Below are 27,938 nucleotides of genomic sequence, written 5' to 3' on the forward strand. Positions count from 1 at the left end.
CAGGGGTAGGAGCAGGCTCGAGCGTTTTGGAGCAGTTTTGGGAGCAGTAATAAATACATTTTGGAGCAGCTTTGGAGCAATGAAACAAGAGTTATGGAGCATTTGAATTATGTCTTGAAGCACATTTCTAAGATGAAACGCCATTGATAATTGCTTTTTTTTTCTGAACTAGAAAATCTACAATTTGATTCTTTTTTATGCACATTCAATGCCTTTCCAACTTGGCACTCATCTCCGACAAGACAAACAGCTAAAGCACGTAAACTGTATATATATATACATAACACAGGCTGACCTTAGCAACCACTTGGAACAGGCCAGCAGCAAACGAAATGCTTGCTGGTGCACTTCATAACTGAACACCTAGTCTGACCTAATGTGTTTACCTATTTTGACCTGATGGGTTCAAATGTCGAGTCTATACTTCGACGTGCTTGAGCAGCAATACTAATTTGGAGTCCAGATGAATGGGAATGACATTTCCACTCCCTATCTTGGGCATATCTACCTATTTATTTATTTAGAACACAGCTCAAAGCCTTCAAATATGAAGTATTACATGATCCTCTTCAATCCTATGCCTGGGCTTATCTGATAAATTCCTGAGAATTGGTTATTTTGTCTGCCAAAAAGGCACCTTCGTGGCATCGCAGATGACTGCAGCGCCACCTCGATTGCCTTGTTTGTTTGTAAACATGGAGGAAGTTAGCAGGGGTGGAAGTGGCTTGAGCATTTTGGAGTAGCTTTGGAACATAGATAGCATTGAAGGGTATATCATCATTCAGCTTTACTTCACTGCTTTCATCATTCTTTGCTTGAGAAATGCTCGGGCTCATTTTTAATATCTTTGCAGTAGGCCATATGCCTTTCCAACACTGGTGAGAAGTTTCCTAGTGATTCACAGCTTTAGTGTTCCAACCCATAAAGCTTCAAGTATGATTTTGTCTGACGTAGGCCTAAAGTGCTTCTCAGGGACACAAGAGCTTGGTGTTGAAGTACTGGCTTGTTTTCACAGTAAAAGCGCTACAAAAACTTGTGTATTTTTTGCAGCCGGACAAGTTTCCTAATGGCTCATGGTAGTTTACGCTATCTGCTTCATTTGCTACTCTCTCCACTGGCAATTAAAAAGGCTGGAAGGAGCGCTACATCACAGACATAGTGCATTTTTTTCGCAATTAAAAACTCCAATAACCTGTGGCTCATACTAAATTTACTTGCGAACAAATATTTATTATGCTCCATGCTTCCTTCGCTTACAAAAATCTTATCTGTGTTAAGCCCAGTGCAAGATGCGTTATATCTTTGCCCCTGGCGCTGTGACATTGTTCCCATGTTCTGCTAAATTTGATGGCAGAACATCAAGGCTGCCAGTTTGAAGCAGTTTTGGAGCAGTATTGCATTTTGGAGCAGGATGGAGCAGGGAAAGCAGTTTGGAGCAGCGCTTCCACCACTGTAAGGTATACTGCGAGGAGTTCTCGACCAAAGGTGCTGTATCTAGCCTCTGGTGGCTTTAGCTTTTGTGAGAAAAAAACCGAAAGGCTGCTAACGTAGTACTGAAGTACTGCACTGACTGCAATGCTAGATGCATCAGTGACAAGATGCAGGGGAGCGTCAGGAACAGGGTATATTAGCAAATGGCGTCTGCGAGTGCCTTCTTCATCATCAGTGCACTCAAGTGGCACAGCTGGATCCTTTTTTGGTAGCCAAAAGGTTGGTTAGAGGCTTCAGGAAATTGGCACACTTGGTGAGAAAGCGGCAGTGAAAGTTCAGAAGGCCCAACAGTTCCCTGAGCTTCTTAAGTGATGTAGGGGGTGGAAAACCCTGAAGGGCCTTTATTTTACTGTCGAGAGGCCGGATACCTTGTGGAGTGACAAGATGGCCTAGAAAATCAATTGTAGCAATGCCGAAAAGGCACTTGTCCAGATTGATAACAAGGCCATATTCATCAAGGCGTTGGAAAAGGGCACGCAGGTGAGCTGTGTGTTCATCCTTGGAGGAGCGTGCAACGAGGAGATCATTGATGTAAGCGAAAACAAAGTTGAGGCCTCGCATAACCTTGTTTATAGTTCTCTGAAAAGTCTGTGCAGTGTTGCGCAATACAAAAGGCATTCTCACATACTCAAAGAGGCCGAAAATGGTGTGGTAATGACTGTCTTCGGAATATCAGCGGGCTCCATGGGGATTTGATGGTAAGCCTTCACTAAGTCAATCTTAGAAAAGATCATACAACCAGCCAAATTTGATGAGAAGTCCTGTATGTGAGGAAGTGAATAGCGGTCTGGTAAGGTGTGAGCATTGAGGGCACGGTAATCTCCACATATCCTCCAGTCGCCCGAATCTTTCTTTGGCACCATGTGGAGTAGCGATGCCCAGTTGATGGAGGAAGGGCGCACAATTCCGAGTTCAAGCAAGTGTTCTCCAGACAGGTGATGAGGGCGAGCAAACACAGGTGGTCCAGAGGTCACGATGTGGTGGGTGATCGAATGTTTCACCGGTGACTCTCCGGAGTGCGGCTTCATGATGTTGGGAAAATCGGCAAGGATTTTCCCATACGGCGAAGCAGGGATGAGAGCTCAAAGACCTGCCACGGAAGAGGTGGAGAGTACACCTTTGACGGAGAGTTTCATACTGAGATCGATGAGGCGCTGGCCCTGCATATCGACAGCGAGGTTGAAAAAAACCGAGGAAATCAGTGCCGAAAACAGCTTGCGAGACATCGGCGATGATGAAAATTTAGCAGAAGGCCCGGTGCAATCTGAGATTAAGTGTAAGAGACCATTGGCCGTATGTGCTGATGGGGGAATTGTTTGGAACGGGGAGGTCGGTTCATTGCAACGACGATCTGCCCAAGCTGCTTGTATTACACTGACCTGTGCTGCCGCGTCAACGAGGAAGCGAGCACCAGTGATCTTGTCTGAAACATAAAATAGGCGGCATGTCCGTCCACTAGTACCGCTTGCAGTCGTCTGTGGCTGGTTGCAGCGTTTCCCAACCAAGAGTACGGGTGGGTGCACTTGCGGGCAGAGCTGCCGAAAATACGGTGGTATGAGCACACGGCCGAGGAGGAGGAGTCTTGCCGTGCTTCAGATGGTTGGTGTTCCGGCGAGGGCGGCGGTGCCTGGGAGTGGCGGCGGGACTGGAACCTTGGCGAAGAACGGCATGGCAGGAATGTGAGGTCATCAAGCCGCTTGGCTAAAGCACCCAGTCGTTTTTCTATGCTCACAAGCTGGGAGGCTGTGGTAGTAGTGGAAGGCGGAGTGGTCACAGCGCTAATGCTGGCGTGCCTTGAGTAATCCACAACACAGTCAGCGAGGTCGGCAAGTTTGTCCAGAGAGACATCACCTGCAGCCGTGAGGACGATGACCATGTCCTGGGGAAGCTGCTGGAGAAACAACTTGCGTAGTAAACTGTCTGGCCCCAAGGGAGAGTCTCCAAGCAGCTGTTGCATACGACGGAGGAGCTACAAGGACGGCTATCCCCGAGCTCTGCAGCGGTGAGGAGCTGTTGGAGTCGGCTGTGCTCAGACGCTGATTTGCGATCAACGAGAGCTGCCTTCAACATGTCAAAAAGTAGGGCCGTGTCTGGTGAGGCGATAATGTCAGCTAATTCCTCGGCAACGTCAGGAGGCAGGGAGGACTTCGGTTTTCATACAGCCGGTTTCATACACCCTGCTCTTTAAGTAACCCCACAAAAAAAAAATCGAGTGGGGTCAAGTCTGGCGAACGCGGTGGCCACGCAATTGGTCCGCCGCGCCCAATCCACTGTTCAGGGAAGGAGCTGTTCAGAAACTGCACAGCCTGTGTCGCCGAATGTGGAGGTGCTCCATCATGCTGAAACCACATTGACCTATGAGCATTTAGTGGCAACTCGCAAACAAAAGTAGAGACACAGTTATTTAAAATCTCAGCAACATAACCCTTGCCAGTAAGATTCCCATCAATAAAATAAGGCCCAACAATGCGACCTCGGAAAATACCGCACCATACATTTGGCGACCCCCGAACCTGATGGAGATGTGGACGCACCCAATGTGGGTTCGTCTGGGACCAGTAGTGGGCATTATGCACATTGATCCCCCCGTTCCAGCTGAATTGGGCCTCGTCAGTTCACAAGATATTCTGCAAGAAGTCAGGGTTCTGATCACATTGGATTAGACACTAGTTGCAAAAGTCCAGCCTTTTTTGGTAGTCATTCACCATCAATTCCTGATGCAGACACATATGATAAGGATGGTATTTGTGCGCTGACAGCAGCCGCCAAACAGTGGAAATACTGGCACCGGTCACTTGGGCGATTTCTTGCACGCTGGCTTCTGGCTTCGCGGCGACGAATGACATCACAGCAGTCTCATGTGGTTCGGCTGCTGGTGCTTTCCACTTCCTTCTTTGAGGCTGCACAGATCCAGTCGTACGGAATCGGTTGAAGATGGTCTTGAAAGTTGGTTGCGCAGGCACACGAGAATCTGGATGCTTGGCCTTGTACATCTGTGCCGCCAACTTGCTGTTTTCATTTGCACTGATGTAGGCAATAACAATGTCTACCTTTTCAGCGATCGAAAAGTTGCACTGCACTGCCGAAGCCATTCTGCAATTGATGTTGTGGCGGCAACAGAAGATGCATCCAAAAACATGAGCGAAAGAGCAGAATTGAAAGGTCAAAAGTGCCACTCGTTACCGAGTAAAAAAAGAAAACATCCACTAGTGCGATATCTGTGCATGTACTGCTTTTCTTTTTATTTCACCCTCTGGGAGCCAAAGCTTATAGTCAAGAGGGAGGGCTGATTTGCCCATACCATCAGCGCTATGCCCGCACCATAACAAGCTTCGCCCACAATGCGTTGGTGATATCTCAAGATCCTACCAGACCATGACGCAGCTCCAGGCGCGCGACCGCCTTCAGACGGCTGGTTTCTCTCGGCGACGTCACGGCTGCATCACTCATGGGCGTGCATAAGTGCGCGCCTCGACTGCTAGGTTCCGTTTTCGTGCGTCGAAAGCGGCCAGAATTGCCAGCACTGCAGTCCTTAAGAAATGCGCGTTTCTTGTCGTTTAAAATACTATTTGGCATTCTCACACCGGTAGCTCACTGTTGCAATTTAAAAGCAGCTCCTAGCTGGTATAAATAAAAAGTTAATTAGGAATCTTAGTTAATTATTAAGCTGATTAGTACCCTTTAAGGCTCCTGATTTTTCTCTACTCTTAATACAACAGCTAAACGAAGAATCGACACTAAAACTTAAATTTCCTATATTTAAAAAATAGGTAAAATCTTAGATGAAACACCCTGTATATGTGGGAGCATTTGTTGCTAAAACAAGCTAACTCTCATAACGTATGAATAAATATGCTTCTGATGGTATGCTTAAATAGTACAGCAGAAGCCCATTGATTTCGGCCTCTTGGAAAATCTTTAGACAGAAGCCCAAAACAAATATGAGGATCACTAAGGTCGAATATTATAATGAAGGCTTCACAAAGAAAAAAGAGAATATGCAAATAAAATCTTTTTGGTGAAGAAAAAAAAACTCAGCGACCACCGTGTATGGCGTGCATGCAAGAGTGCAGCTGACATCATAAATGGCAGACATGGGGATGATATGTCATTGTAACGTCAGCGGCCAATGGTTGCCAGACCAAGAAGCTGCTTTCAAATCAATAAAGAAAAATTCATTTTAAAAGTTTCTACTACACCGAATGAGCTCTAATTTCGAGGAATCATAATTTAAGGTGTGTGGAGTGAAATGCAATAATCAGTTTATGCTCAAATATTAGTCATGACCCCTTTAACAACGTGCACATTAAAACTGCGCAGCACACAAGCGCCTTGCTTTTCACCTCGAAAAGCGGCCGCCGCAGCTGGGATTCAATCCCTCGTCCTGTGGTACACCAGTCGAGTGTGCTAACCACTGAGCCACTGCGTTGGGACATTCTTAGTTTCGCATCACTACTCGAGAGGTGGCGCATTACGGGAGCCGCATGAACTAGTGTTAGTGTCGCTGTAGTCGAGCTTTTTTGCATCGTCTGCTAGTGCGGCAGTTTCGTTTGCTTGAGTAATGAAAGGTATGTCGGATTTTCAAGCTGTTTTGGAGTGAAGCTTCACTTCTCACATGCAAAGTTGAAAGCCAAACAACACTTGCAAAATGTACTATGGTGAGGTCCTGGTGTCCATGAAGTAAGGTGAGATACTGCGACTTTCTTTCCTGTAAACCATTACGTTATAGAGGTCATTTTTCCCTTCTCGCATGCTGTGCTGGAGGTCAAATCAAGGTTAGAAATGACCTCTACAGCACGGTTCAGGTTTCTACTGAGAAAGTGTGACAAATACTGTACCGTTCATTGCTATAAATCCTTCCATTAGAGGTTACTTTCAAGCCTGATTTGATCTTCAGCTTTGCACTTGGAAATGACTGCTAACAGGATGGTTTATAGGATGCAAAGGCACAGTATCTATCACATTTTCTTTGTAGACACCTGAACCGCACCATAAGGGAAGGAAGGCAGCAGTGAAACCAAAGAGAAACAGGTGCCGCAGTAGACGAAGTAATTTCGATCACCTGGCTGACATCGCACAACACATGGATAACTCTGTTTCGGCTTCATTAAAACAGCCACCAGTGGTCAGGTTCGAACTCAGATTAAGTAGTCGAGCGTCTTAACCACCATCGCGGGGCATGTGGCATAATCAGCCACACTTTTGAAGTGAAGCTCCACTTCTCGCATGCAGAGCTGAATGCCAAATCAGGCTTGCAAATAGAGGTGGCCCCTAACAGGAGGCGGCATAGCTGTGCGCTTCGCAGTCACCTCCGCCGCCCGTCGCTCTAACCGCTTGTTCTTGCCAGTAGTGTCATGTGGGTCACATAGTGAATCGTCAGGTACAGCCACACTGATTTTTTAATAATATAGTGCCAGCATCGACCAAACTGCTGGTCAGTGCCCTACAACAACAACAAGCCTGCAACACGGCGAAAGTTCGCGCACGCGCACGAATGTGGAGCGTCATCTGCTATGCTATCCGATCGCAAAGACACACTCCCTGCCACAATATCTGTTCACAAAAAAGAAAGCGGTGGGCACTAGGGAACACGCGCTTTGCTTGGCGCCTCTTTTGTCATGCTTGCACCTAATTTATGGCTACTCAAATCAGAAGGTTTGCGTTTCAAGCTATGCTTTGCTACATGCTGCTGTATTTCCTTTCTTTTACTCTTTTCCTTATCTTAACTCTGCTGTGCCCCCCCCCCCCCAGCGCGGCCTCCCAGGAAATAAAAAGAGGACAGTCACATCTAAGTGAGTTCTCGTTTTTACTGCTTAACTTACTGAAAAACAAACAAATTACAAGGGTCAAAAATGCATGCTGAAACACCTTGCACTCAAAATTCTAATCACAGCCTTTTGGGGTCTGCGAAAAATTCTAATACTAATAATTCCTGGCTTATAAGCGCACATAGTTGCTGCATAATCCCCTGTTATTGTGATATGAACTTAAGTTATTCGGTGAATAGCCAACATGTACCTAAACCACAACTTCATTGATTTCAGCTGTAGATGCGGTCCCCGTCAGAATATTATATATGAAGCAGTTCAGGGCCACGCGATGAATATGAACACTATTTGTCATAAAATTTATTTAGACGTCTCCACTGGTTAACAACTAAGCAGCAGTCCCTAAGAATACTCTGTTCAAAGGGGCAGCTATTTTACTGTGGTAAGTACAGAGGTTTTGTGCTCTTCGCGTTCTTATGGCGCAGTAGGTTTTCGTTGTTTTTTTTTCAAAACCACCAATGGCACGTGTACTCCATATAGAGATCCAGCTCTCTGTCGTGTTATCTTCGTAGGTGCTACTTCTCCCGCTGAGGAAATGCGATATAGCCTATCAGATGTTCTATGGTCGATTGATTATAACAAAATTTTCTTCAATTCGTCTGCAGATGCACTCATATGCGTATCGTCCTGCCCGTCTCTAGCAGAACTGAAAGCAAAAGTAGGGTGTATACAGCTGCGAGTGGATTTTAGGTTTCTCTTGGGGACGGATAGGGTGTGCCCCGTTTGAACCCTATTTTTTATGAACACTTTCATTTAAGATGTAGAGGTCTGAATAGTTTTCACACAGAATATTTGCCGGTGATGGCATTCTTGCTTTTCCGTGGCCCACCTTACATTGTCCCTCATGGGTGCCTGTAATACTTTCTGCGGTTCAGAATGTGAGATGATTGCAAAGTAAAGGAACCTAACCAGCTTCAGGAAACTGGAATTGTATGTATTTCAGTTTCCTGTTCTGGTGGCAATGAGAGGAAAAATCTTGTTAATGATAGAATTGGGGGTTTTGATGCCTGGATGTTTCTAACTCGCAAACATTCATATTTGTCGAGAACTTGTATGTTGTTAACTATTTATTTACGAAAATTAATAAAACAAGAAGAAACAGTGAGACAAAACTATTTACGCCATGACTAAGCATTTGATCAGACAAATTTAGCCCCGGTTCAAACTAGAGCACTTACTTTTAAAACCTCTGTCCCCACCCTTAGCGCGCAGCCAGAAATCAATATAGCAACAGTTTAGGCTCCTCATCAATTAATATTTAGGGAAAGGAAAAATACTTTTTCTGCAGCTAATCAAAGCCAGGAGTAGCGGACTTCTTTGGTTTCTTTCAGCTTCTTTTTTTTTCAACACACACATGGTGTATGCGTGTGCGAAGAAAGACACAAAAGCGGCCGTAAGAAGGTCCGTTACAACGCACTGACGCTGTTGGAAAGCAGACCTTCTCAGCTTCTGCTGCCTCACACAAGAAGAGGACATCCGCTTCTCGTGCGCGCCGTGTGTGCGGTGACGTTCGCTTGTTCTGGAGCAGTGCCACCTCCATACCTCTGTGTCTCAGAGGTTGCAAAGACGACAGGCAGAATCTGATCCTCCAGTGGACTTAGCTTGCCGGGAGGCTGCCGCACTGAGACGAAGAAAGGCAGGTGAAGCAAAATGTATCGCGGCTTTTGCTTTGGTTTGTCATCATCGAGTATAGTTCTGACAGTAGTGACCCCAAATCTACAACTGCTTATATCACAAAACGCGTGTGCACATTGAGCAGAAAGCGTCAATGTGACCCTCTCTGGCAAGAGCAGCTGATTAGCAGCTGGCAGCTGGCAGCGCCGCTTGTGGGTACCTGGCACAGACAGGAGACGTGGCATCCACGGCACTTCTTGCAGCACTGTTGTAGTTTGTGAAGAAATAAAGATGCAACTGGTGTGAAAAGAAGTGGATACTTTTGGTATTGCAAGCTCAGCTTACCTTTTATGCCTTTGCCTAACTTTTTTTCTAACTGCCTTGTGATGCACTCCAAGTACAGACGTTTTAGAGCATCTCTTTAAGGATATTCCTACTATCAAGGACTACAAGCACATTGCAGATGAGCAAGAAGTGCGAATTAGAATGGGGTGGTACAGTGCCGTCTCTACTCTTTCCAGGTCTTCCAGGGAGAATGCCAAAGCCAAGATAACGTGCAGCAAAGATCACTCATAAAGCTTACTTTCGTGCAGACTGATATAACTACTGGGGTTGTTGCATCCCCAATGTGTCCTACTCAAGCGACCCTCATTCCACTTGAGCTGGTGGCACTCTCCTACTCGGCTCTCTGAACACACTTGGTGACATGTATAACGCTACCCTCTATGGACTGGAGACATGAAATGTGCACCTGAAACCCAGCAACTATAGGCAGTTGCTGTCCTATATCTCATATGCATGTATAGAGGCAAATGCAGAAAGACAGATAGGCAGACCACTTACTTACTTTTTTTCAATCTGCGTCTGCAAAGACAGCTTTGAGCGAGAAAAAAAAAACACTTATGCTCCACCTTATGAGGCGACAGCATTAATGGCTCCCCTTGTGGACCCTCTCGCTTATTGAGTGATCTATTATCTTGTGCATTATTATCCCCCCTTAGCATACACAGATATCCCATTTGTAACTAATAAGCCAATCAAACGTGCCTCTATCTCTCACAAAGGCAAAGCCAGAGCCTGTCACTCTCATGTGCTAAATAAAAAAACCAATGATGAGCCAACTAGCCCAGGCAAAAGTCTTAATTCTCATATGCTCTCGCGATCACATATGGCCCAACAACTAGACAATGCATGGCCAGAGCCATGTCTGCAATTATGCAGCATTCTCTGGGAACGCTATCGGTTTAAAACACCCAGTATATTTTGTGGGGGTAAGAGAGGGGCAGTAGTAAGAGAGGGGTAGTATTTCGGCTCGCCGCCACTCCGTGGATGCAGCGTCCTTGCCAGCGACGGGGACGACACATCGTTATTACTCGAATGTTATTTACTGCACTTGCAAATAATACAGAGCATGCCGGCTAGCTATACATCAACAAGGTTTTCCTTGGAAGGGGCAAGGCTACGTAAGAAAGTCTTCCGACTCACCGGCTGGGGAAGGGGGGCTGTGACTTCAGCGGCGGACATTTGCACGTGCCGTGAATATGGCGTCCGGGATCTCCCGTGCGCACCGCATTCTTCGGACAAAGCCATACCACGGCGTCTGCCGCGGGAGGCGACGAGAGCGTGCGGTATTTACCGGTCGCTTCGCTGTTGGGAACCAGAAGACGGGCGGTCGTGCACGATGGGTAATCCCGTGAGCGCTACGTACTCCGTGCCCGCTCAGTCAGTTCAGTCGTTCAGTCGTGTCCGACTCTTCGTGACCCTATTGACCATGTCACGCCACTCTTTCCGGTCTCTCACTATCTTCCTAAGATCACATAACTTCATCTGCAGTGCCTCGAGGATGCCATCTAACCATCGCGTTCGCTGCCTACCCCTTCTCCGGCGACCCTCAACCTTTCCCAACATCAAATCTTTCTCCAGCGACTCCTCTCTTCTCATCAGATGACCAAAGTAGCTGAGCTTTAACTTTAGAATTTGACCCTCCAATGAGCAGTCAGGGTTTATGGTCGACAATATCGACTGATTTGATCTTCTGGCAGTCCAAGGAACTTTCAAGAGTCTTCGCCAACACCACAATTCAAACGCGTCAATTCTTCGGCGGTCAGCCTTTTTTACAGTCCAACTCTCGCATCCATACATCACAACTGGAAAGACCATACGACGAGTTATACGGATCTTGGTATCCGTATAACTCGCTATCTCGTAGCATTTGCCGGGAGAGGCGGCGGGAGACGACCGCTCGGGTTGCCAGCTGGATCCAGAATCTCTCTGTTATCTCCTCGCAGGAATCCGCGTAGACGTCTTGGTTTTGCACCCATCGCTAGGTCTCCTTCCCCCAAGGGGAGGTATTTACCTGCTCTCCCAGCCGGTGCTGCCTTGAAGCTCGTTAGGGTGGTGGTGATTGGTCGCGGCGAAGGGGAAGGCAACTGGTTTTCCACAGTTTCAAAGGGTTGGAGACTACTCCACAAGCCGCGGGAAGAATTGCTAACCAGCCGCACACTGAAGGCATCGTAGAGACAAGGACAATAAAGTTCTCTACTCTAACTGCAATGAAAAACTGTAATGCACAGAGCGTAACAGCAACAAGGCGACTGAAAAGTACATTACTGAAAAATCAGATTTACACTAAGACAAAATACAGAGTACGGCAAGATTGGTACAACAAGCAAAGAAATATTTTAGGGAAGCTGAAGTCACCGTAGAAGCGGCCATTTTAGAAACTCGTTTCTGTCATTGAAGCCTGGCGTGCTTTTTTAATATCATTGTGGATAGAGCCCAGAGACCTCGGGCGGCCTTGATTCTGGCTCCAATCTAATGTAACGAGACGAGCCATGTGATGTGGTTTCATCACGCACTTTGCGATATCATCTCCACCACTGGAGGAAAATCCGATCAATCAGGGAGTTTCCTTATATGACAGGATTTTTCTGCTCCTGGCGACTCTATTACTGGCACATTAAAAAATATATGCATAAGTGTACAGAACGTTACACGATTGAAGCAGTGCACAGCAAAGCATGCACGCACACACATACACATATTTAATTTCTCTTCATTTTATTCCAACGTCAACATTACAGATGCTGAGGACCCTCTAACTGGACCCTCTAAAAGCCTCTAACTGGCATGACGCGGTTCACAGCCCTAAATATGGCATTAGTAACAAACGAGAATAGAAACAATGTATAAGACATGGTTCAGAATTCTCAACTGCAAGATAAATAAAGGTTAATGAAGCATGCAATGTATGACGCATGAAGAAAAAAGCAAAAAGTGTAGATACTGCGGCTGTGAAATATTTCAGTTTAGAAGCAATGGGAGCACGTGCATGTGTGCACACACACACACAGAGACACACACACGCACACAAAAAAACAGGTGAGGTAGAAACATCAAGCTATACGAACAAAGAAAAGGCTCGGTCGAGAGAACAGCTGAAAGTGGTGGAATGCATTTGTGCCATTAAGAGGAGGCTATAGTTACTGAGTTGTTTTCATTTAGTCATCGTGCATGCGAGTTTTGCAATCAAGCACAGCCCATATGGCAAACTCAATGACAGACCAGGGCAGGCTGTGAGCTCTGTGCCATACTACTGCCCTTAGTCCACGCATCATTTCCTCCCTCACCTCACTGAGTGAATCCCTCATGAACTGAGGGGAAGGATGCTCTCATGAGGGTGTCCAGGTCCACTCATAACATTGCTAAAATCCGGCAAAGCTTTCTTAGCTCGCAAAATGAGCAGCTGCGACCGTGGAATACGTACGCCATCTCGGCCTCCTTGGCCTCCTGCTCAGAGAGGTCCTCCTCAGCACTATAATCCAGTATGGACTTGACGCCGAAGGAGCGCAGGCGTTCCAGCAGCGGCTGGATGGCCGTCGCTGATTCGCCACCCACGAAGTGGCCATAGAAGGTGCTCCGCATCAGGGCTCGGAACAGCCGCCGGCCCAGCAAGCGCTGCCCCAGCCGCATCAGCTGCAAATTACACATGTCACAGCTGCAGATCGCACTTGTTTAAAGAATGTACCCACATTGTCCCAAGAAGGCAAAGAGGAGGGGAAAATCCTTCTCTAGGGCTGGGTGCTTGAAGGGCTTCTGAACACCGCTCCCTCCCGCAGTTTCGTCTCGAACACATACTTTCACTTTTATAACTGCGCTGCACGATCGACTGCAGCCACATTATTTGTAAAATGCTTAAATTAAATTTAGTCTCCCTGTGCGAGAAGTGGCTGCAGCCCAACATGCGCCACGGAAACAAAAAATTCTATGCTGCATTCCCAAATCCTGAGCAATACCAATGGAAATGAGCTCTTTCTTTTCTGACAGAACTTGTAAAGGCCATCAAGAACTGTGCTTTGAATATCTCCCAATCCTTGAAAGAAGTCTCGTGATTTTCAAACCAAACTCGGGCATGTCCTTGAAGAACAAAGTAGACCTGCTTGAGTTTCGCAGCGTCGTTCCAACCGTTGAATTCTGCCACACGGTCGAAAATGTCCATCCAGTCACCCGCATCTTCATCCGATCGTCCATGGAAGCAGGGAGGCTCACGGGGTTGGACGAAAACAACCGGTGCTGTAGGCTGGGCCATTGTCAGCGTCGACGCCTTCCGAGATCGAATGGGGTCAAGCAGCAGACCGTGTTCGGGTTGTAGGCCTTGAAGTCGGCGGCTGGCTCGGTGACCTGTAGGCTGGTCTTCCAGGGCGACAGGAACACGGCTTGGGTCTTCGCTTGAAGGATCAAAGGCAGCACCTCCACCAGATGTCACGTAGTGGTGACGAGGTCGACGACACAATTGAAGGGTCGATGATTGCACTAAAGAAACTGTTTATTTGGGCTGACTTGCGCCCGCAAAAAGAACTAAGCAACTCGGCGGCGGCGATAGCAACGAACGCACTCGTCGGTCGTCGAACAAAGAATGCCCGTCACACTCGGCAACGCTCAATTTAAAGGCTGCACAGAACAATCTAGATAACGTCGCAAACAGCTACCAGCACGGGCTGGAACATTGTGGAAAGACACCCGAGTGGCCGGAACTTTCGAGACAGATCTCGGTGCGTCTTGCGCTACAACAAAACTGATAAAGGTGTGACTCGCGACATCGAGCAGTAACAAACAAAGATTACGGAACTCAGATAAGCCTGTATGCCGGCGGCTGTTAAAAAACAACAAATACTGTTTTGAAGGTTTCGCGGCAGTACACACTTTTTAGGTTTCGAAGCACTGGTAAGTAAACCTAGATCTTCTGGAATAGCACAGCACACTGTTAGAATCGCATCAGAATTTTGTAGCTGAGCAACTAAAACCCGATGTACCAGCCATGCGCCATGCTTGCAGGCAGCTCCAGTACACTGCAAGACAAGAAACCCTATAGCTGCTCTGACTATGGGGCAGTACAGCATAAACCGATAAAGCTTTGTAAAGGCTGCAACAAAGTGCACAATGTCCTCCTGGTATTTGCATGCTTTCAGCTCTTAGCCTTCGCAGCTACAACTTGCACGACAGTCCGCTCCTAACGCGCACATCATCATCATCATCATCAGCCTGATTATACCCACTGCAGGGCGAAGGCCTCTCCCATATCTCTCCACTTAACCCGGTTCTGTGCTAGCTGCATCCACTTGACCCCTGCGAACTTCTTAATCTCATCCGCCCACCTAACTTTCTGCCGCCCCCTGCTACGCTTTCCTTCCCTTGGAATCCAGTTTGTTACCCTCAGCGACCATCGGTTATCCTCTCTTCGCACTACATGTCCTGCCCATGTCCATTTCTTCTTCTTAATTTCCACTAGAATGTCGTTAACTTGAGTTATTTCTCTGACCCACTCTACACGCTTTCTATCTCTTAATGTTACCCCTACCATTTTTCGTTCCATAGCCCTCTGGGTTGTCCTCAACTTAATTAGAACTCTCTTGGTTAGCCTCCACGTTTCAGCCCCATAGGTGAGTGCAGGCAAGATGCAACTGTTGTATACTTTCCTCTTGAGCGATACCGGTAAGCTGCTAGTCATAATCTGCGAGTGCTTGCCAAATGCGCTCCATCCCAATCTTATTCTTCTTGTTATTTCCTTTTCATGGTCCGGATCTGCGGTTACTACCTGTCCTAAGTAGATATATTCGCCTACTACTTCCAGTATTTTGCTTCCTAATGTAAACTCCTGTTCCTTCCCGAGGCTGTTGAACATTATCTTAGTCTTCTGCATATTGATTTTTAAGCCTACCTTTCTACTTTTCCTGTCTAGGTCATCAATCATTATTTGCAGTTCATCTCCCGAGTTGCTTAGCAAGGCAATGTCATCAGCAAATCGCAGATTACTGAGGTATTCTCCATCTAGCCTTATCCCTAACTGTTCCCATTCCAAGTCTCTGAATACTTCCTCTAAACAAGCTGTGAATAGTACTGGGGAGATTGTGTCTCCTTGCCTAACACCTTTCTTTATGGGAATTTTGTTACTTTCTTTATGCAGAACTATGGTTGCTGTGCAGCCACTATATATATCTTCCAGCACTTTCACGTACGGCTCGTCTACCCCCTGATTTCGCAATGCCTGCATCACCGCCGAGGTTTCAACTGAGTCAAATGCTTTTTCGTAATCAATGAATGCTATGTATAAGGGCTGGTTATATTCCGCGCATTTTTCTATCACCTGATTGATGGTATGGATATGATCGATAGTAGAGTACCGTTTCCGAAACCCTGCTTGATCCTTTGCTTGATTGCAGTCTAAGGTTGTCCTGATTCTATTAGCGATTACTTTAGTAAATACCTTATACGTAACAGACAGTAAGCTGATTGGTCTGTAATTTTTAAGGTCCTTAGAGTCCCCTTTCTTGTGAATGAGGATAATGTTTGCATTCTTCCATGCTTCCGGTACCGTCGATGACACCAGGCACTGCGTATACAGGGTGGCCAGTTTTTCTAGCACGATATCCCCCCCGTCCTTCAGCAAATCTGTAGTTATCTGATCCTCTCCAGCTGATTTCCCCCTTTTCATAGTTTCTAGTGCTTTCTTGACCTCGTCCTTCGTCACTGGTGGAACGTCTGACTGTTTTTCCCTACCGCCAATCTCATTACGGTCCTGACTACTTTGGCTACTGTAGAGATCTGTATAGAACTCCTCGGCTACTTTGACTATCTTGTCCATATTAGTGATGACGTTGCCCGCCTTGTCCCTTATCGCATACATCTGGTTTTTGCCTATGCCCAATTTCTTCTTTACTGCTTTAAGGCTTCCCCCGTTCTTTACAGCATGCTCAATTTTCTCCATGTTATACTTCCTTATATCGGCCACCTTGCGCTTATTGATTAGCTTTGATATCGCGGCCAATTCGATCTGGTCTGTTGGATTGGAAGCTTTCATACTCTGCCGTTTCTTAATCAAATCTTTCGTCTACTTAGACAGCTTACCGGTATCCTCTCTAACTATCCTACCGCCTACTTCTACCGCGCACTCAGTAATGATATCTCTGAAATTATTGTTCCTTGCCTCTAGGGTAATGTCGCCATCCTCAGTTAGAGCTGAATACCTATTCTGTAGCGAGATCCTGAACTCTTCTGCCCTCCCCCTCACCGCTAATTCATTGATGGGTTTCTTTCTTACTAATCTATTGCGTTCCTTCTTCAGATTTAGGCTAATTCGGGACCTCACCATCCTGTGGTCACTACATCGAACTTTCCCGATTACCTCTACATCCTGCACAATGGCGGGGGTTGAACACATTATGAAGTCGATTTCATTTTTAGTCTCTCCGTTAGGACTTTTCCATGTCCATTTTCGGTTCTTCCGTTTGCTGAAGAAGGTATTCATGATTCGTAAGTTATTGCGCTCTGCAAACTCAACTAGTAACTCCCCCCTGCTATTCCTAGAACCAATGCCATAGTCACCTACTGCCTTGCCTCCTGCCTGTTTTTTCCCTACCTTGGCATTGAAGTCGCCCATTAGTACAGTATACTGCGTCTTTACTTTTCGCATTGCCGATTCTACATCTTCATAGAAGCTTTCAACTGCCTGGTCATCATAACTACATGTAGGTGCATAGGCCTGTACAACCTTCAGTTTATACCGCTTATTAAGCCTAATTACGATGCCTGCAACCCTCTCATTAATACTATAGAATTCATCTATATTACCCGCTATATACTTATTGACAAGGAAACCTACTCCTAGTTGTCGCCTCTCTGGTAAACCTCGATAACACAGTACATACCCATCCTTCAGTACAGTATATGCCTCATTCGGCCTCCTAACCTCACTAAGCCCTATGATATCCCATTTCATGCCCTCTAGTTCCTCTAACAGCACTGCTAAACTAGCTTCACTAGCTAGGGTTCTAGCATTAAACGTTGCCAGGGTCAGTTTCCAATGGCGGCCTGTCCAGCGGAGCCAGGCTTTCTTAGCACCCCCTGCTGCGTCACAGGTCTGACCGCCGCCGTGGTCAGTTGTTCCGCAGCCGCTGGTGACTGAGGGCCGGGGTTTTATGGAGCTTATCATAGGAGGTTGTGGCCAATTACTGCACCAGGGTGGCCAACTCCTGTTCTGGTGAGGGAGTGCGTTGCCGGAGGTGTTCACCGGCATCAGGTCGCACCCCAAACCTGTATATGCAATTCCATCGACACGCGGATTTTTTTTTTTTTTTTGTCATCCGGTGGAGAATTGCGCGGCACCGGGATTTGAACCCCGGTCCTCTTGCATGCGAGGCGGATGTTCTACCGCTACGCCACGCGCACATACGTATCGCTAAACTGCGGCTTGCGGCAGTCTAATTACCCGGCTTCTGGTAGCGAAATCCCTTTAAAAATGATTACTATAGTATATTTTAGAGGTATATACAGCGACTGCGTGATAACATCAACGAAAAGCGAACTTTGGCCGAATTAATGATGCATGCTAAATTTCAGCACGAACAATGACGCATTGTAATGGTTGCACTTGCAACGATTTTTCAGCCGTTCTCTTCAGATACGAAACGTTAAATAAGGTCATAACATGTGTGCAAACCTTTATGACCTTTTCTACGACTTCATTCGCACTTATAAAACACGTGAAGGGTCGAATTTAAGCTTGTCGATGCCGAGTTTCAAGCACAACACAGCAGACGCGCGTCTCGCAGAAAGACCCGGAAGTTGGAATTACCCGGAGCGCTTTTCGACTCGTTCAGATTGGACAGGGACAGACTATGGGACACAGCATGCCATAGCCTCCTTTATACTCTGTGCCTGTCAACGCGCCGCGCGAAAAATAGAGCGGCGCCGTCGAGTAAAGTTGCGCGGTCCCCTCGCTGAGGGCGCCGCTGACGTAGGGGTCGAGGCGCACGGGTACGAATGTCGGCGCGGGGCGGGAGCGCTGTTATTCGCTAGCGGGATAACTGTTAATAAGCATGAGTCATGCATATTCAGAATATTTACTTGCAAGGCCGATATTCACTAAGCATAACAAGTGATCATGATACTTGTTAGGCAATAACACCAGCGCTATATGACATTTTACGTCAGGCAGTTTCAAGCAATTGCGCATGGCTCTAAAAACTGTATGACGGCTCCGCTAGCACCAATGGTAATAGAAAAATTACAATGCTAGTCTACGCTGCAATAAAACAAAATTTAAGAAGAAAGCTACCAGCATTTATTTACACATTTCACAACAGCAATTGTGCTTCAAGAGTACAATGTAGAAGTGGTGTGATGAATAGCTGCCACAAGTAGGGAAAAAAGTTCTCGGTGACTGCTGTCACTGATAGCACTTCAGAAGCCAGCTTGATTTACAGATGATTGGAACAACTGCATCGCAGTATGCCATTGAGATCTGTAAGGAGAACAATTTTGGTATCAGCTGGTACTTTCAATGATTCAGCGCGTCGTACAAACGTTTTTTCTTTTTTTTTTAACTAGAAAAACAAGGAAAGACAAATATACGCGTTGCATCTTTCTGTTTCGATCACTCCAAAATAATCGTCACAATAGGCAAAGCTCGTGTTTTTATTTTTTCACAGAATTGCGCAGTTAGCGAAACAAAAAATACTGCGCTGGAGCACATGTAACATACCACACAGACGAGCTAACCAGGGAGGAAGTTCGCATCGCAGTCCATAAAATACACGTGCACATTTAATATTATTATTACCTTACTGACGCGTAATAAACACACTTTTGGTTCTGTCATTAATTCTCACAGGCCTTAACGCGGCTAAGTGCGAAAAGAGAAACTAATAAAGGCTTTGCAAGATTTGGTTTAACTCACTTTAAAGTAATCTTCGCAATAGGTAAATCTTGTGGTTCTATTTTATCACAAATTTTCGTAATTAGCGTATGCTGCAAAAAGCAAAAGCTTCGCAGGAGCACACTACGCAGACGAGCTAGGCAGGGAAGCAATTAGCATTGCAGTCCAGAAAACACAGATGCGCATCTAACATTACTATTGCAGTATTGACGCTTAATAAACACATTGGTGCTGTCACTATATACGATACGCAGCGATCGCCGGAAGGACAAAGCAAAGCTGGCACTTACCAGTTGGTGCAATGCTGTATTCCTGCAGCACCCGAAGGCAGAGAAAAATAGAAGCATGACCTTGCATACAGCAGAACAGTTCACGAAACAGCGAGACAGCGGCAGCGCGTGGCTATCCGGACCGCTTTGCAACACGGCGCACCCGGCACACTCACGGCGCACCCGGCACTCGCCTGGCGAAGGTGATCCTACGTCGCTGTCGCCATCTCTCGGCAGCCAGCGGCGTAGCTTTCAACGGAGGAGGAGCGGCGGCGACGGCCGCGGTAGCCGCGGAGCGCGGAGTTGACAAGCACAGTGTATAAAGGAGGCTATGATCTTGCATACCATGGATGAACTAGAATACTTTCTACACCTTTTCTTGGCAATGAAGCCAAAGCTACAGAGCCAAAACGCACCATCTTCCTACGCAGCTGAATATAGTCCCTAGTTACATGAGTATTTTTTGAAGAACAGCGCGACTTGAACAAGGACGGAAGGAAGACAACACGGACAGGAGCTGACTTGCAACTGAAGTTTATTGCTCGGAACGTGGTAATATATATCAGGCTCCAAACAACAAGAGAAAACACAAAAGCGATACACATTTGATTAAACACTTGAAAACTCGTGTGATGCCACCACGTCACTTCCCTGTAGCTAGATATCTAAGCTCCTTTGCTGACAACGCCAAGGACGGGCTGCTGACACAGGCGTCACTTGACAATGCGATTTGTGCGGCCTCAATAATTTCACGGGTTATCTTGTCCCGATGCCTATTTAACACTTTTGTTTTTTGGAAATAAGGTTGGCAGTCGTTACTTTCGCAATCTCTGCAATGGATGCCGAGATGCCCTTTAACGGAGTTGAAAACATTATTATTGTGTTCTCTTAGGCGCTCATTAAGGCATCTGCCCGTCTGGCCGACGTACTGCTTGTCGCAAGATAGTGGGATGGAGTAGATAACACCATCTTTGCATGCAACAAATTGATTCTCATGTTTTATAGTGCACTTTTCTCGTATAGATTCAGCGTTAACAAGCTTACACAATTTCTCAAGCTTTTCGGGAGCCGAGAAGACAACTCTGACATTAGCTCGGTGGCCTATCTTTTTTAGCCTGTGGGAAAATTTGTGGATGTAGAGAACGACTGTCGTCTTTTGTTTTTCTTTGGCGGATTCGGCCGTTTCCTTCTTTTTGGTTTTGCCTAAACACGCAAGCATCGATTCAGAAACGGACACGAGCAGTTGCTTGGGATATCCTGCCTTCACAAGGCGATCGGTTTGACGGTTGAAACTTTCTTTTACGGAATGAAGGCTTGATTTGTTTAAGGCATTTGTATAGCACGACTTAGCCACGGCGCGTTTTACGAGCTTAGAGTGCGACGATGCAAACGGAAGCAATGGCTTGTTGCTACGTGGTTCATAAGACCAGCAGGTGTGATTTGGCCGGAAGCTGAGTCTGAGATCAAGAAATCTTATCTCATTATCTTGAGGTACTTCATGAGTCAACGTGAGCGGGTGAAGGCACTGAACAAAAATATCTTGAACCTGGTGCATGACGGAATCAAACTCTTTGTCTTCGGTATTTAACAAAACAAGAAAGTCATCAACAAACCGAAAACACTGCAAACATTTCGATCCTTCTAAAAGTCGTTGGAGCATTCTGTCTTTTTTTGCGAGCAATAGATCACTGAGCACGGGCGCTACACATGAGCCAATGCACACTCTTTTTTTTTTTTTTTTTTTGCAGGTAAAGTTCACCATCCCATGTCGCATAAGTTGATTTTATATACACTTGTAGTAATTCTAAGAAGCCAGCGACGGAGAGGCCTGCCTCGTTTTGGAAGGCGGCAACTCCGTATTTGTCAATACATTCTTCGATGCACGAAAACAGCTCGTCATGCGGCAGTGAATAATAAAGATCTTTGACGTCAAATGAGCAAGCCATGAGATTTTTGTTCTTTTGGGTTTCTAAAACCTGGATTACATCCTGTGACTTTTTCACCAGAAATGGATCGTCTATGGTCAATGAATTTAAAATAATCTTAATAAATACAGCTACAGTTTTTTGCCATGTGCCGTTTTCGGATACTATAACCCGGAAGGGACATTCCGGTTTGTGCGTCTTTGCACTGAAGAATAGCTGCAGACTGAGTCGTTTACATTTGTCGATAGAATTTTTCAAGGCATAAAGGTTATGCTTTTCACATAGTTTCTTGGCTTTAGCCTTGACTTTAGCCAAGGAGACCTTCTTTTCAACACTAAAGCACGACAGAACGGCTTCGCGACCATTAGTTGCATAAAAATGCGACGGGATCACTAGGAAACCTCCTTCTTTGTCAGCCATAAGCAAACGCAGCGAATGTTCTTTCAAGTAGGACACAGTTCTCCGGACAGGAACAGAATTCACATGAACCTTACATCGTAGTAATGCATCGATCCCTTCGGACACACACCTGTCTGATTCGGCCACGGGTGCCAAACTGGATACTTGTCTCACCATGCCCAGCAGTTCTGCTCGTGACCTTCTGGGTGCGGTGGCGAACTTCGGTCCCTGGGAAAGGACACGACGCACATCGGTGGGCAGTGAAACGTTCCCTGAGGTGTGGATGACGTTTTCCGCCTTGCGCTTCTTTTCCGGCTGTAAGGCTCAGAGCTGAAGAAGTGTCTGCTGCCAAAGGAAGTCAGCAGTAGAGTTGGCCAGGTCAGAGTATTCTTTCCATTTCTTCCTTGCTTGGGCCGGGGCCCAAACGTTGTGAAGGTGGAGATAAATGCAGTGCCGGTAAAACCGAGCTTGTCTATTCCATTCAGATTTCAGGATCTGGCAGATTCGTGAGCAGTGACCTTGCGATGGCTGGAAACCCCCAAACAACTGCAGAATTTGTCTTGGAAAGCGCCTTTCCCTTACGACGAAGGCAAGGGTTCGAGCTTGGCACAGGGCGGTGGCGACGTAGGTGACAAGAACACAAGGATGGACAGACAAACAGTTAATAGGGCCCGATGTACTAGAAATGAAGGTTGTTAGAACTGATGCTTGGGCGAGTTGGTAGGCCATTTTCTGAAGAACAGCGCGACTTGAACAAGGACGGAAGGAAGACAACACGGACAGGCGCTGACTTGCAACTGAAGTTTATTGCTCGGAACGTGGTAATATATATCAGGCTCCAAACAACAAGAGAAAACACAGAAGCGATACACATTTGATTAAACACTTGAAAACTCGTGTGATGCCACCACGTCACTTCCCTGTAGCTAGATATCTAAGCTCCTTTGCTGACAACGCCAAGGACGGGCTGCTGACACAGGCGTCACTTGACAATGCGATTTGTGCGGCCTCAATAATTTCACGGGTTATCTTGTCCCTTCTTTATCTTATCTTTATCTTATTATTCACTGCCGCATGACGAGCTGTTTTCGTGCATCGAAGAATGTATTGACAAGTACGGAGTTGTCGCCTTCCAAAACGAGGCAGGCCTCTCCGTCGCTGGCTTCTTAGAATTACTACAAGTGTATATAAAATCAACTTATGCGACATGGGATGGTGAACTTTACCTGCAAAAAAAAGGAGTGTGCATTGGCTCATGTGTAGCGCCCGTGCTCAGTGATCTATTGCTCGCAAAAAAAGACAGAATGCTCCAACGACTTTTAGAAGGATCGAAATGTTTGCAGTGTTTTCGGTTTGTTGATGACTTTCTTGTTTTGTTAAATACCGAAGACAAAGAGTTTGATTCCGTCATGCACCAGGTTCAAGATATTTTTGTTCAGTGCCTTCACCCGCTCACGTTGACTCATGAAGTACCTCAAGATAATGAGATAGGATTTCTTGATCTCAGACTCAGCTTCCGGCCAAATCACACCTGCTGGTCTTATGAACCACGTAGCAACAAGCCATTGCTTCCGTTTGCATCGTCGCACTCTAAGCTCGTAAAACGCGCCGTGGCTAAGTCGTGCTATTCAAATGCCTTAAACAAATCATGCCTTCATTCCGTAAAAGAAAGTTTCAACCGTCAAACCGATCGCCTTGTGAAGGCAGGATATCCCAAGCAACTGCTCGTGTCCGTTTCTGAATCGATGCTTGCGTGTTTAGGCAAAACCAAAAAGAAGGAAACGGCCGAATCCGCCAAAGAAAAACAAAAGACGACAGTCGTTCCCTACATCCACAAATTTTCCCACAGGCTAAAGAAGATAGGCCACCGAGCTAATGTCAGAGTTGTCTTCTCGGCTCCCGAAAAGCTTGGGAAATTGTGTAAGATTGTTAACGCTGAATCTATACGAGAAAAGTGCACTATAAAACATGAGAATCAATTTGTTGCATGCAAAGATGGTGTTATCTACTCCATCCCACTATCTTGCGGCAAGCAGTACGTCGGCCAGACGGGCAGATGCCTTAATGAGCGCCTAAGAGAACACAATAATAATGTTTTCAACTCCGTTAAAGGGCATCTCGGCATCCATTGCAGAGATTGCGAAAGTAACGACTGCCAACCTTATTTCCAAAAAACAAAAGTGTTAAATAGGCATCGGGACAAGATAACCCGTGAAATTATTGAGGCCGCACAAATCGCATTGTCAAGTGACGCCTGTGTCAGCAGCCCGTCCTTGGCGTTGTCAGCAAAGGAGCTTAGATATCTAGCTACAGGGAAGCGACGTGGTGGCATCACACGAGTTTTCAAGTGTTTAATCAAATGTGTATCGCTTCTGTGTTTTCTCTTGTTGTTTGGAGCCTGATATATATTACCACGTTCCGAGCAATAAACTTCAGTTGCAAGTCAGCGCCTGTCCGTGTTGTCTTCCTTCCGTCCTTGTTCAAGTCGGGCTGTTCTTCAGAAAATGGCCTACCAACTCGCCCAAGCATCACTTCTTACATGAGTAGTTTCTGCAAAAACAAATTGACATCTTAGCGCTAGTTATTTACGGTAAATTTTTTATAACAGAACTGATTTTTCGAAATGAAGCTGTTATGTCTAAAACACTTGTCTTGGCTCCGCCAGGTTTTCTTCTGCGATGTCTGTCGCGGGTTTTAGAGACGCCCCGACTTTGCAGACAAGATGGCGACTGCCGCCTGTTCGGGTCGTTCCGGTTCTGGTTCGTTCCCTCCGCAACGACTTGAAGCGTTTTCACCACACAAGATTCGAGTCAAGTTCAAGAGACGCTGGCTGTCGAAGCAAACGAAAGAAATGATCTGCAACGTCTATGCAGGCCGAAAGCCGCGCGGTCGGACTACATGGGGGAGCGACACGTTTAAAGGCCCCGCCTCCCTACCTTTGCGCCCATTGCCAAGAAAAAGTGTCCCCGAGAGTAGTGGCGCGAACGACGACACTCGGGCCACGGCCGGTCTCGGGGGAGAGCGCGCGCTCTTTCTTACGGCCTTCTCAATCGCCGCGGGAACAATGGGAACTTTTCTCCTTGAGTTGCGCTCTCCGCCACCGCAAGGGGCGCGACCTGCTCACTGTTTGCTCCGCGTCTGCTTCAGCGGCGGCGGGTGGCTTTTGCCTGGTTTCGCGCTGTCGCTCGCGAGTTTCGTGGTGAGTGCAGCCCCGAAATTAAAGAACACAGAAGGTAGATGCTGCAGCGGCATGTCGTCAACGTACTACACACGTGAACGGATATAAAAAACACTGTCGTTCAGCAAACGTTCGACAGACATGGAATACATTGCGGCATGGTAGCTACTTTTGTCCATTTTAATCTGAATTTTTCCAAAGCGTGTACAAGAATAGGAACAAAAAAAAACTGAATGAGAAGTGATCACATCGAAGCTTCTTCAAGGCTAACATGACAGCAACTCGTCTGCTACAGTAAAACCGTCTTTAGCGCTAGATGCGAAACCATTCATGTAACACGGAACATAAAAATAATTTCATAAAAAAGTATTGTAAATTGCAAAATGCTTTCATGATATAAAGTATTAGTATAATAGTCAAAGTAAACGTTGTAGGGTTGAGTTTTATTAAGCTTGTTATGAAATCAATAAAAAATGGTTTGATATTCATGACACTACTTGTGCTCGAAGTGGTAAAAAAAGGCCAATAAATGATTAAGGTGATACTCGATGCACTGACTTACCAATGAGTTCACCTACTATATCGAAATTATGCAAGAAACTTCTAAAGCGTTAAAGAAGGACACTCTCACTGAAGACTCATTTCAAGCCTTATATAGCAACCCATTGAGGCTCTCTTCGGTAAAGTAAGGTTAACGTGCGGGAGGGAATGACATATGCTAGATGCGAGGGCCGTAACAGCTAGCGGCACATGGCTACATTGCCAAGACGGACGTTTCATCTGAGAGCGAAATCAAGGCACTGAAGTAAGTGATGGCATCTCCTACCATCCCATTTCCCACTGTCACATATTCCAGTTTACCTTACGCCGCTGGATATATCGTTTAGTTATTCAACTTCGGGTGTGACGCTTGCGCTATTCTTGAATCTAGCGAAAGAATCAGACCCATGTAGTACGCTCTTCTACGAGGACAATATTCTAGTGGACTGCATTATCCGAAACCAGAGCATGTTGCCCTATTGGACAAGCTTCTTTTTTCGAAAAAGCTGCCGTGCACCTACTATACACACAAATGTTCTCGAAGTACATAAGATCCTGATTCAGTCAGCATTTCAGAATTCAACACTGAGTTGCCCGAAAGGAATTGACAACAGCTATGTTATTAGTCCGCTTCTTTGATATTTGAAACATTTCTCAGAATTAATTATACCAGGAAAGTGACAGAGAAGACCGAGAGGCCAACTTCTTATGTGCACAAGCCGTGCAGGAAGATTTTGAGACTGAATTTTCTAAACGCAGGTCGCATTTTGATGAATTGATGAACATATACGTGTAACATTGAAGGACAATTTTTTTATTGTTTTCCGCTCTTTTCGATTCTGCTTAGTTGTTTATGCCGATTTCCTTGATTAAAAGTAGTAGCGAGACTACATTACATCGTCGGTGTTTCAACTGACTGATATGTTTTGAACGAAGCTAGAACAGCCCACTTCACTAGACAAGTGAAATTTTTACTATATGAGTAAATTTTTGTTCTTTACTCTGAATCTGAGACGCGCCATGAATTTTTGCCCGTGCCTCTTCTGATCTAAACGAAAACGGTAGCGGTTGATAGAATCTCCACCCAACAGTTCACCATGCACTCACGTCAGGTCCCGCTACACCTGCTTAAAACATTCAAAGGCACATTGCATAGCCTGGCAAATTTATTTTTGTACAAAACTTAGGGGTAAAAAATGTTGAAGTGTACCAGAAGCTTCATTCGACCGTGCACGGCCGCACTGACGAAGGAGCGCGCGCGTGAGCGGATTGCTGACTGTACTTTATTCCTCGTACACGATAAATGTTCGATGTTGATTACGGACTTTGTACAAACCATAAGGGGCGAAATGTTAGGACCTGCCGGTTGCAACTGACGCGGGCGAAGCTAAAAGCGAGCGCGCGTTTCCCTTGCGCGTGAACGGCTGTAGCGGAGAAGCAGCAGTGGGGCGGTGGCGACCCCACCGAGGCGCGGCGGGCGGTGGAAACAGACCCCATTGGAGAGGCCGTAAGAGAAGAGAAGCGCTCTCTCCCTCGAGACCGGCCGTGCTCGGGCACGCCGTTTTTTTATAGACGCCGCCAGATGGCGCCAATGCAACATTTACTAGGTGCAAGCATGGGTTGAAAGTAACAATTAGATACTCGGAGAACTTCAGAACGGCTTTAGAAATGGTAAGCGCTTAGATGATAGCCTGTTCGTGCTTACCCAATGCATCGAAATATCTAGAGTGGAAAATAGACCTTTGTATTTGGCCTTCCTGGACATAAACGGGGCGTACGACAACGTAAGCAGGGAACACCTGTGGAACATATTAAAAGAAGAAGGTATCGGTTATGAGATAATAGAGTTCCTACAGGAAATATACCGGGATAACAAAGTAGAAATTACGTGGGAAGGGATAAGAAGTACGGAGGATGTCAAAGTATGCAAAGGATTAAGACAAGGCTGTCCTCTATCACCGGTGCTGCTCATGCTTTATATGATAAACCTGGAACGGAGGATACAAGACAGTAACCTAGGTTTTAACCTGTCATATAGATTAGGTGGAAAGGCGGTAGAGCAGCGCCTCCCCGGTTTGATGTATGCAGACGATATTGTGCTGCTAGCTGAGAGTCTGGAAGAATTGCAAACTCTAGTTAAGTATTGCGGAGACGAAGGGAACGCTCTAGGCTGCAGTTTCAGCGCAGTTAAGTTGGGTCTGATGATTTTCAACGGCTCAACTGATCAGGGTCTTAAAACACAAGGCCTTGAAATACCTAGAGTAGCAGAATATAAATATTTGGGGATATGGGTAAACGAAGGATTGGCATACATTGGAAAGCATGAGCAATCACTTAAGGCCAAAGGGCGAAGGAATTGCAGCAATCTATTTTTTCCGTAGAACAGTGGTGTAAAGACTGGTGTATGGAACTTAACACGCAAAAAACGGTGCTTCTTAGAGTAACTCGTAAAAAGAATTTCAGTTCATTTCAGTATGGCTT

The 27,938-nt window shown here is 46.1% G+C and overlaps 1 protein-coding gene and 1 pseudogene across 2 annotated transcripts in view; both read right to left on the reverse strand.

Annotated features, from left to right (window-relative positions):
• LOC146194312 (proline dehydrogenase 1, mitochondrial-like) overlaps positions 1 to 12,938 on the reverse strand; it is an 85,709-nt gene extending 72,771 nt beyond the window's left edge. For both annotated transcript variants that reach the window (XM_084597346.1, XM_084597345.1), the window contains exon 1: positions 12,700 to 12,938. In XM_084597346.1, the coding sequence (XP_084453472.1) occupies positions 12,700 to 12,923 (224 nt within the window). In that variant the 5' untranslated portion in view covers positions 12,924 to 12,938. The remainder of the gene's footprint in view (positions 1 to 12,699) is intronic.
• LOC146194313 (uncharacterized) lies at positions 2,404 to 3,448 on the reverse strand (annotated as a pseudogene).
• Positions 12,939 to 27,938: the final 15,000 nt, after the last annotated feature.

Source organism: Amblyomma maculatum, chromosome 3, assembly GCF_055883805.1.
Source record: "Amblyomma maculatum isolate TAMU_Amacu chromosome 3, ASM5588380v1, whole genome shotgun sequence".
In the NCBI taxonomy this organism is placed as follows: Eukaryota; Metazoa; Arthropoda; class Arachnida; order Ixodida; family Ixodidae; genus Amblyomma; species Amblyomma maculatum.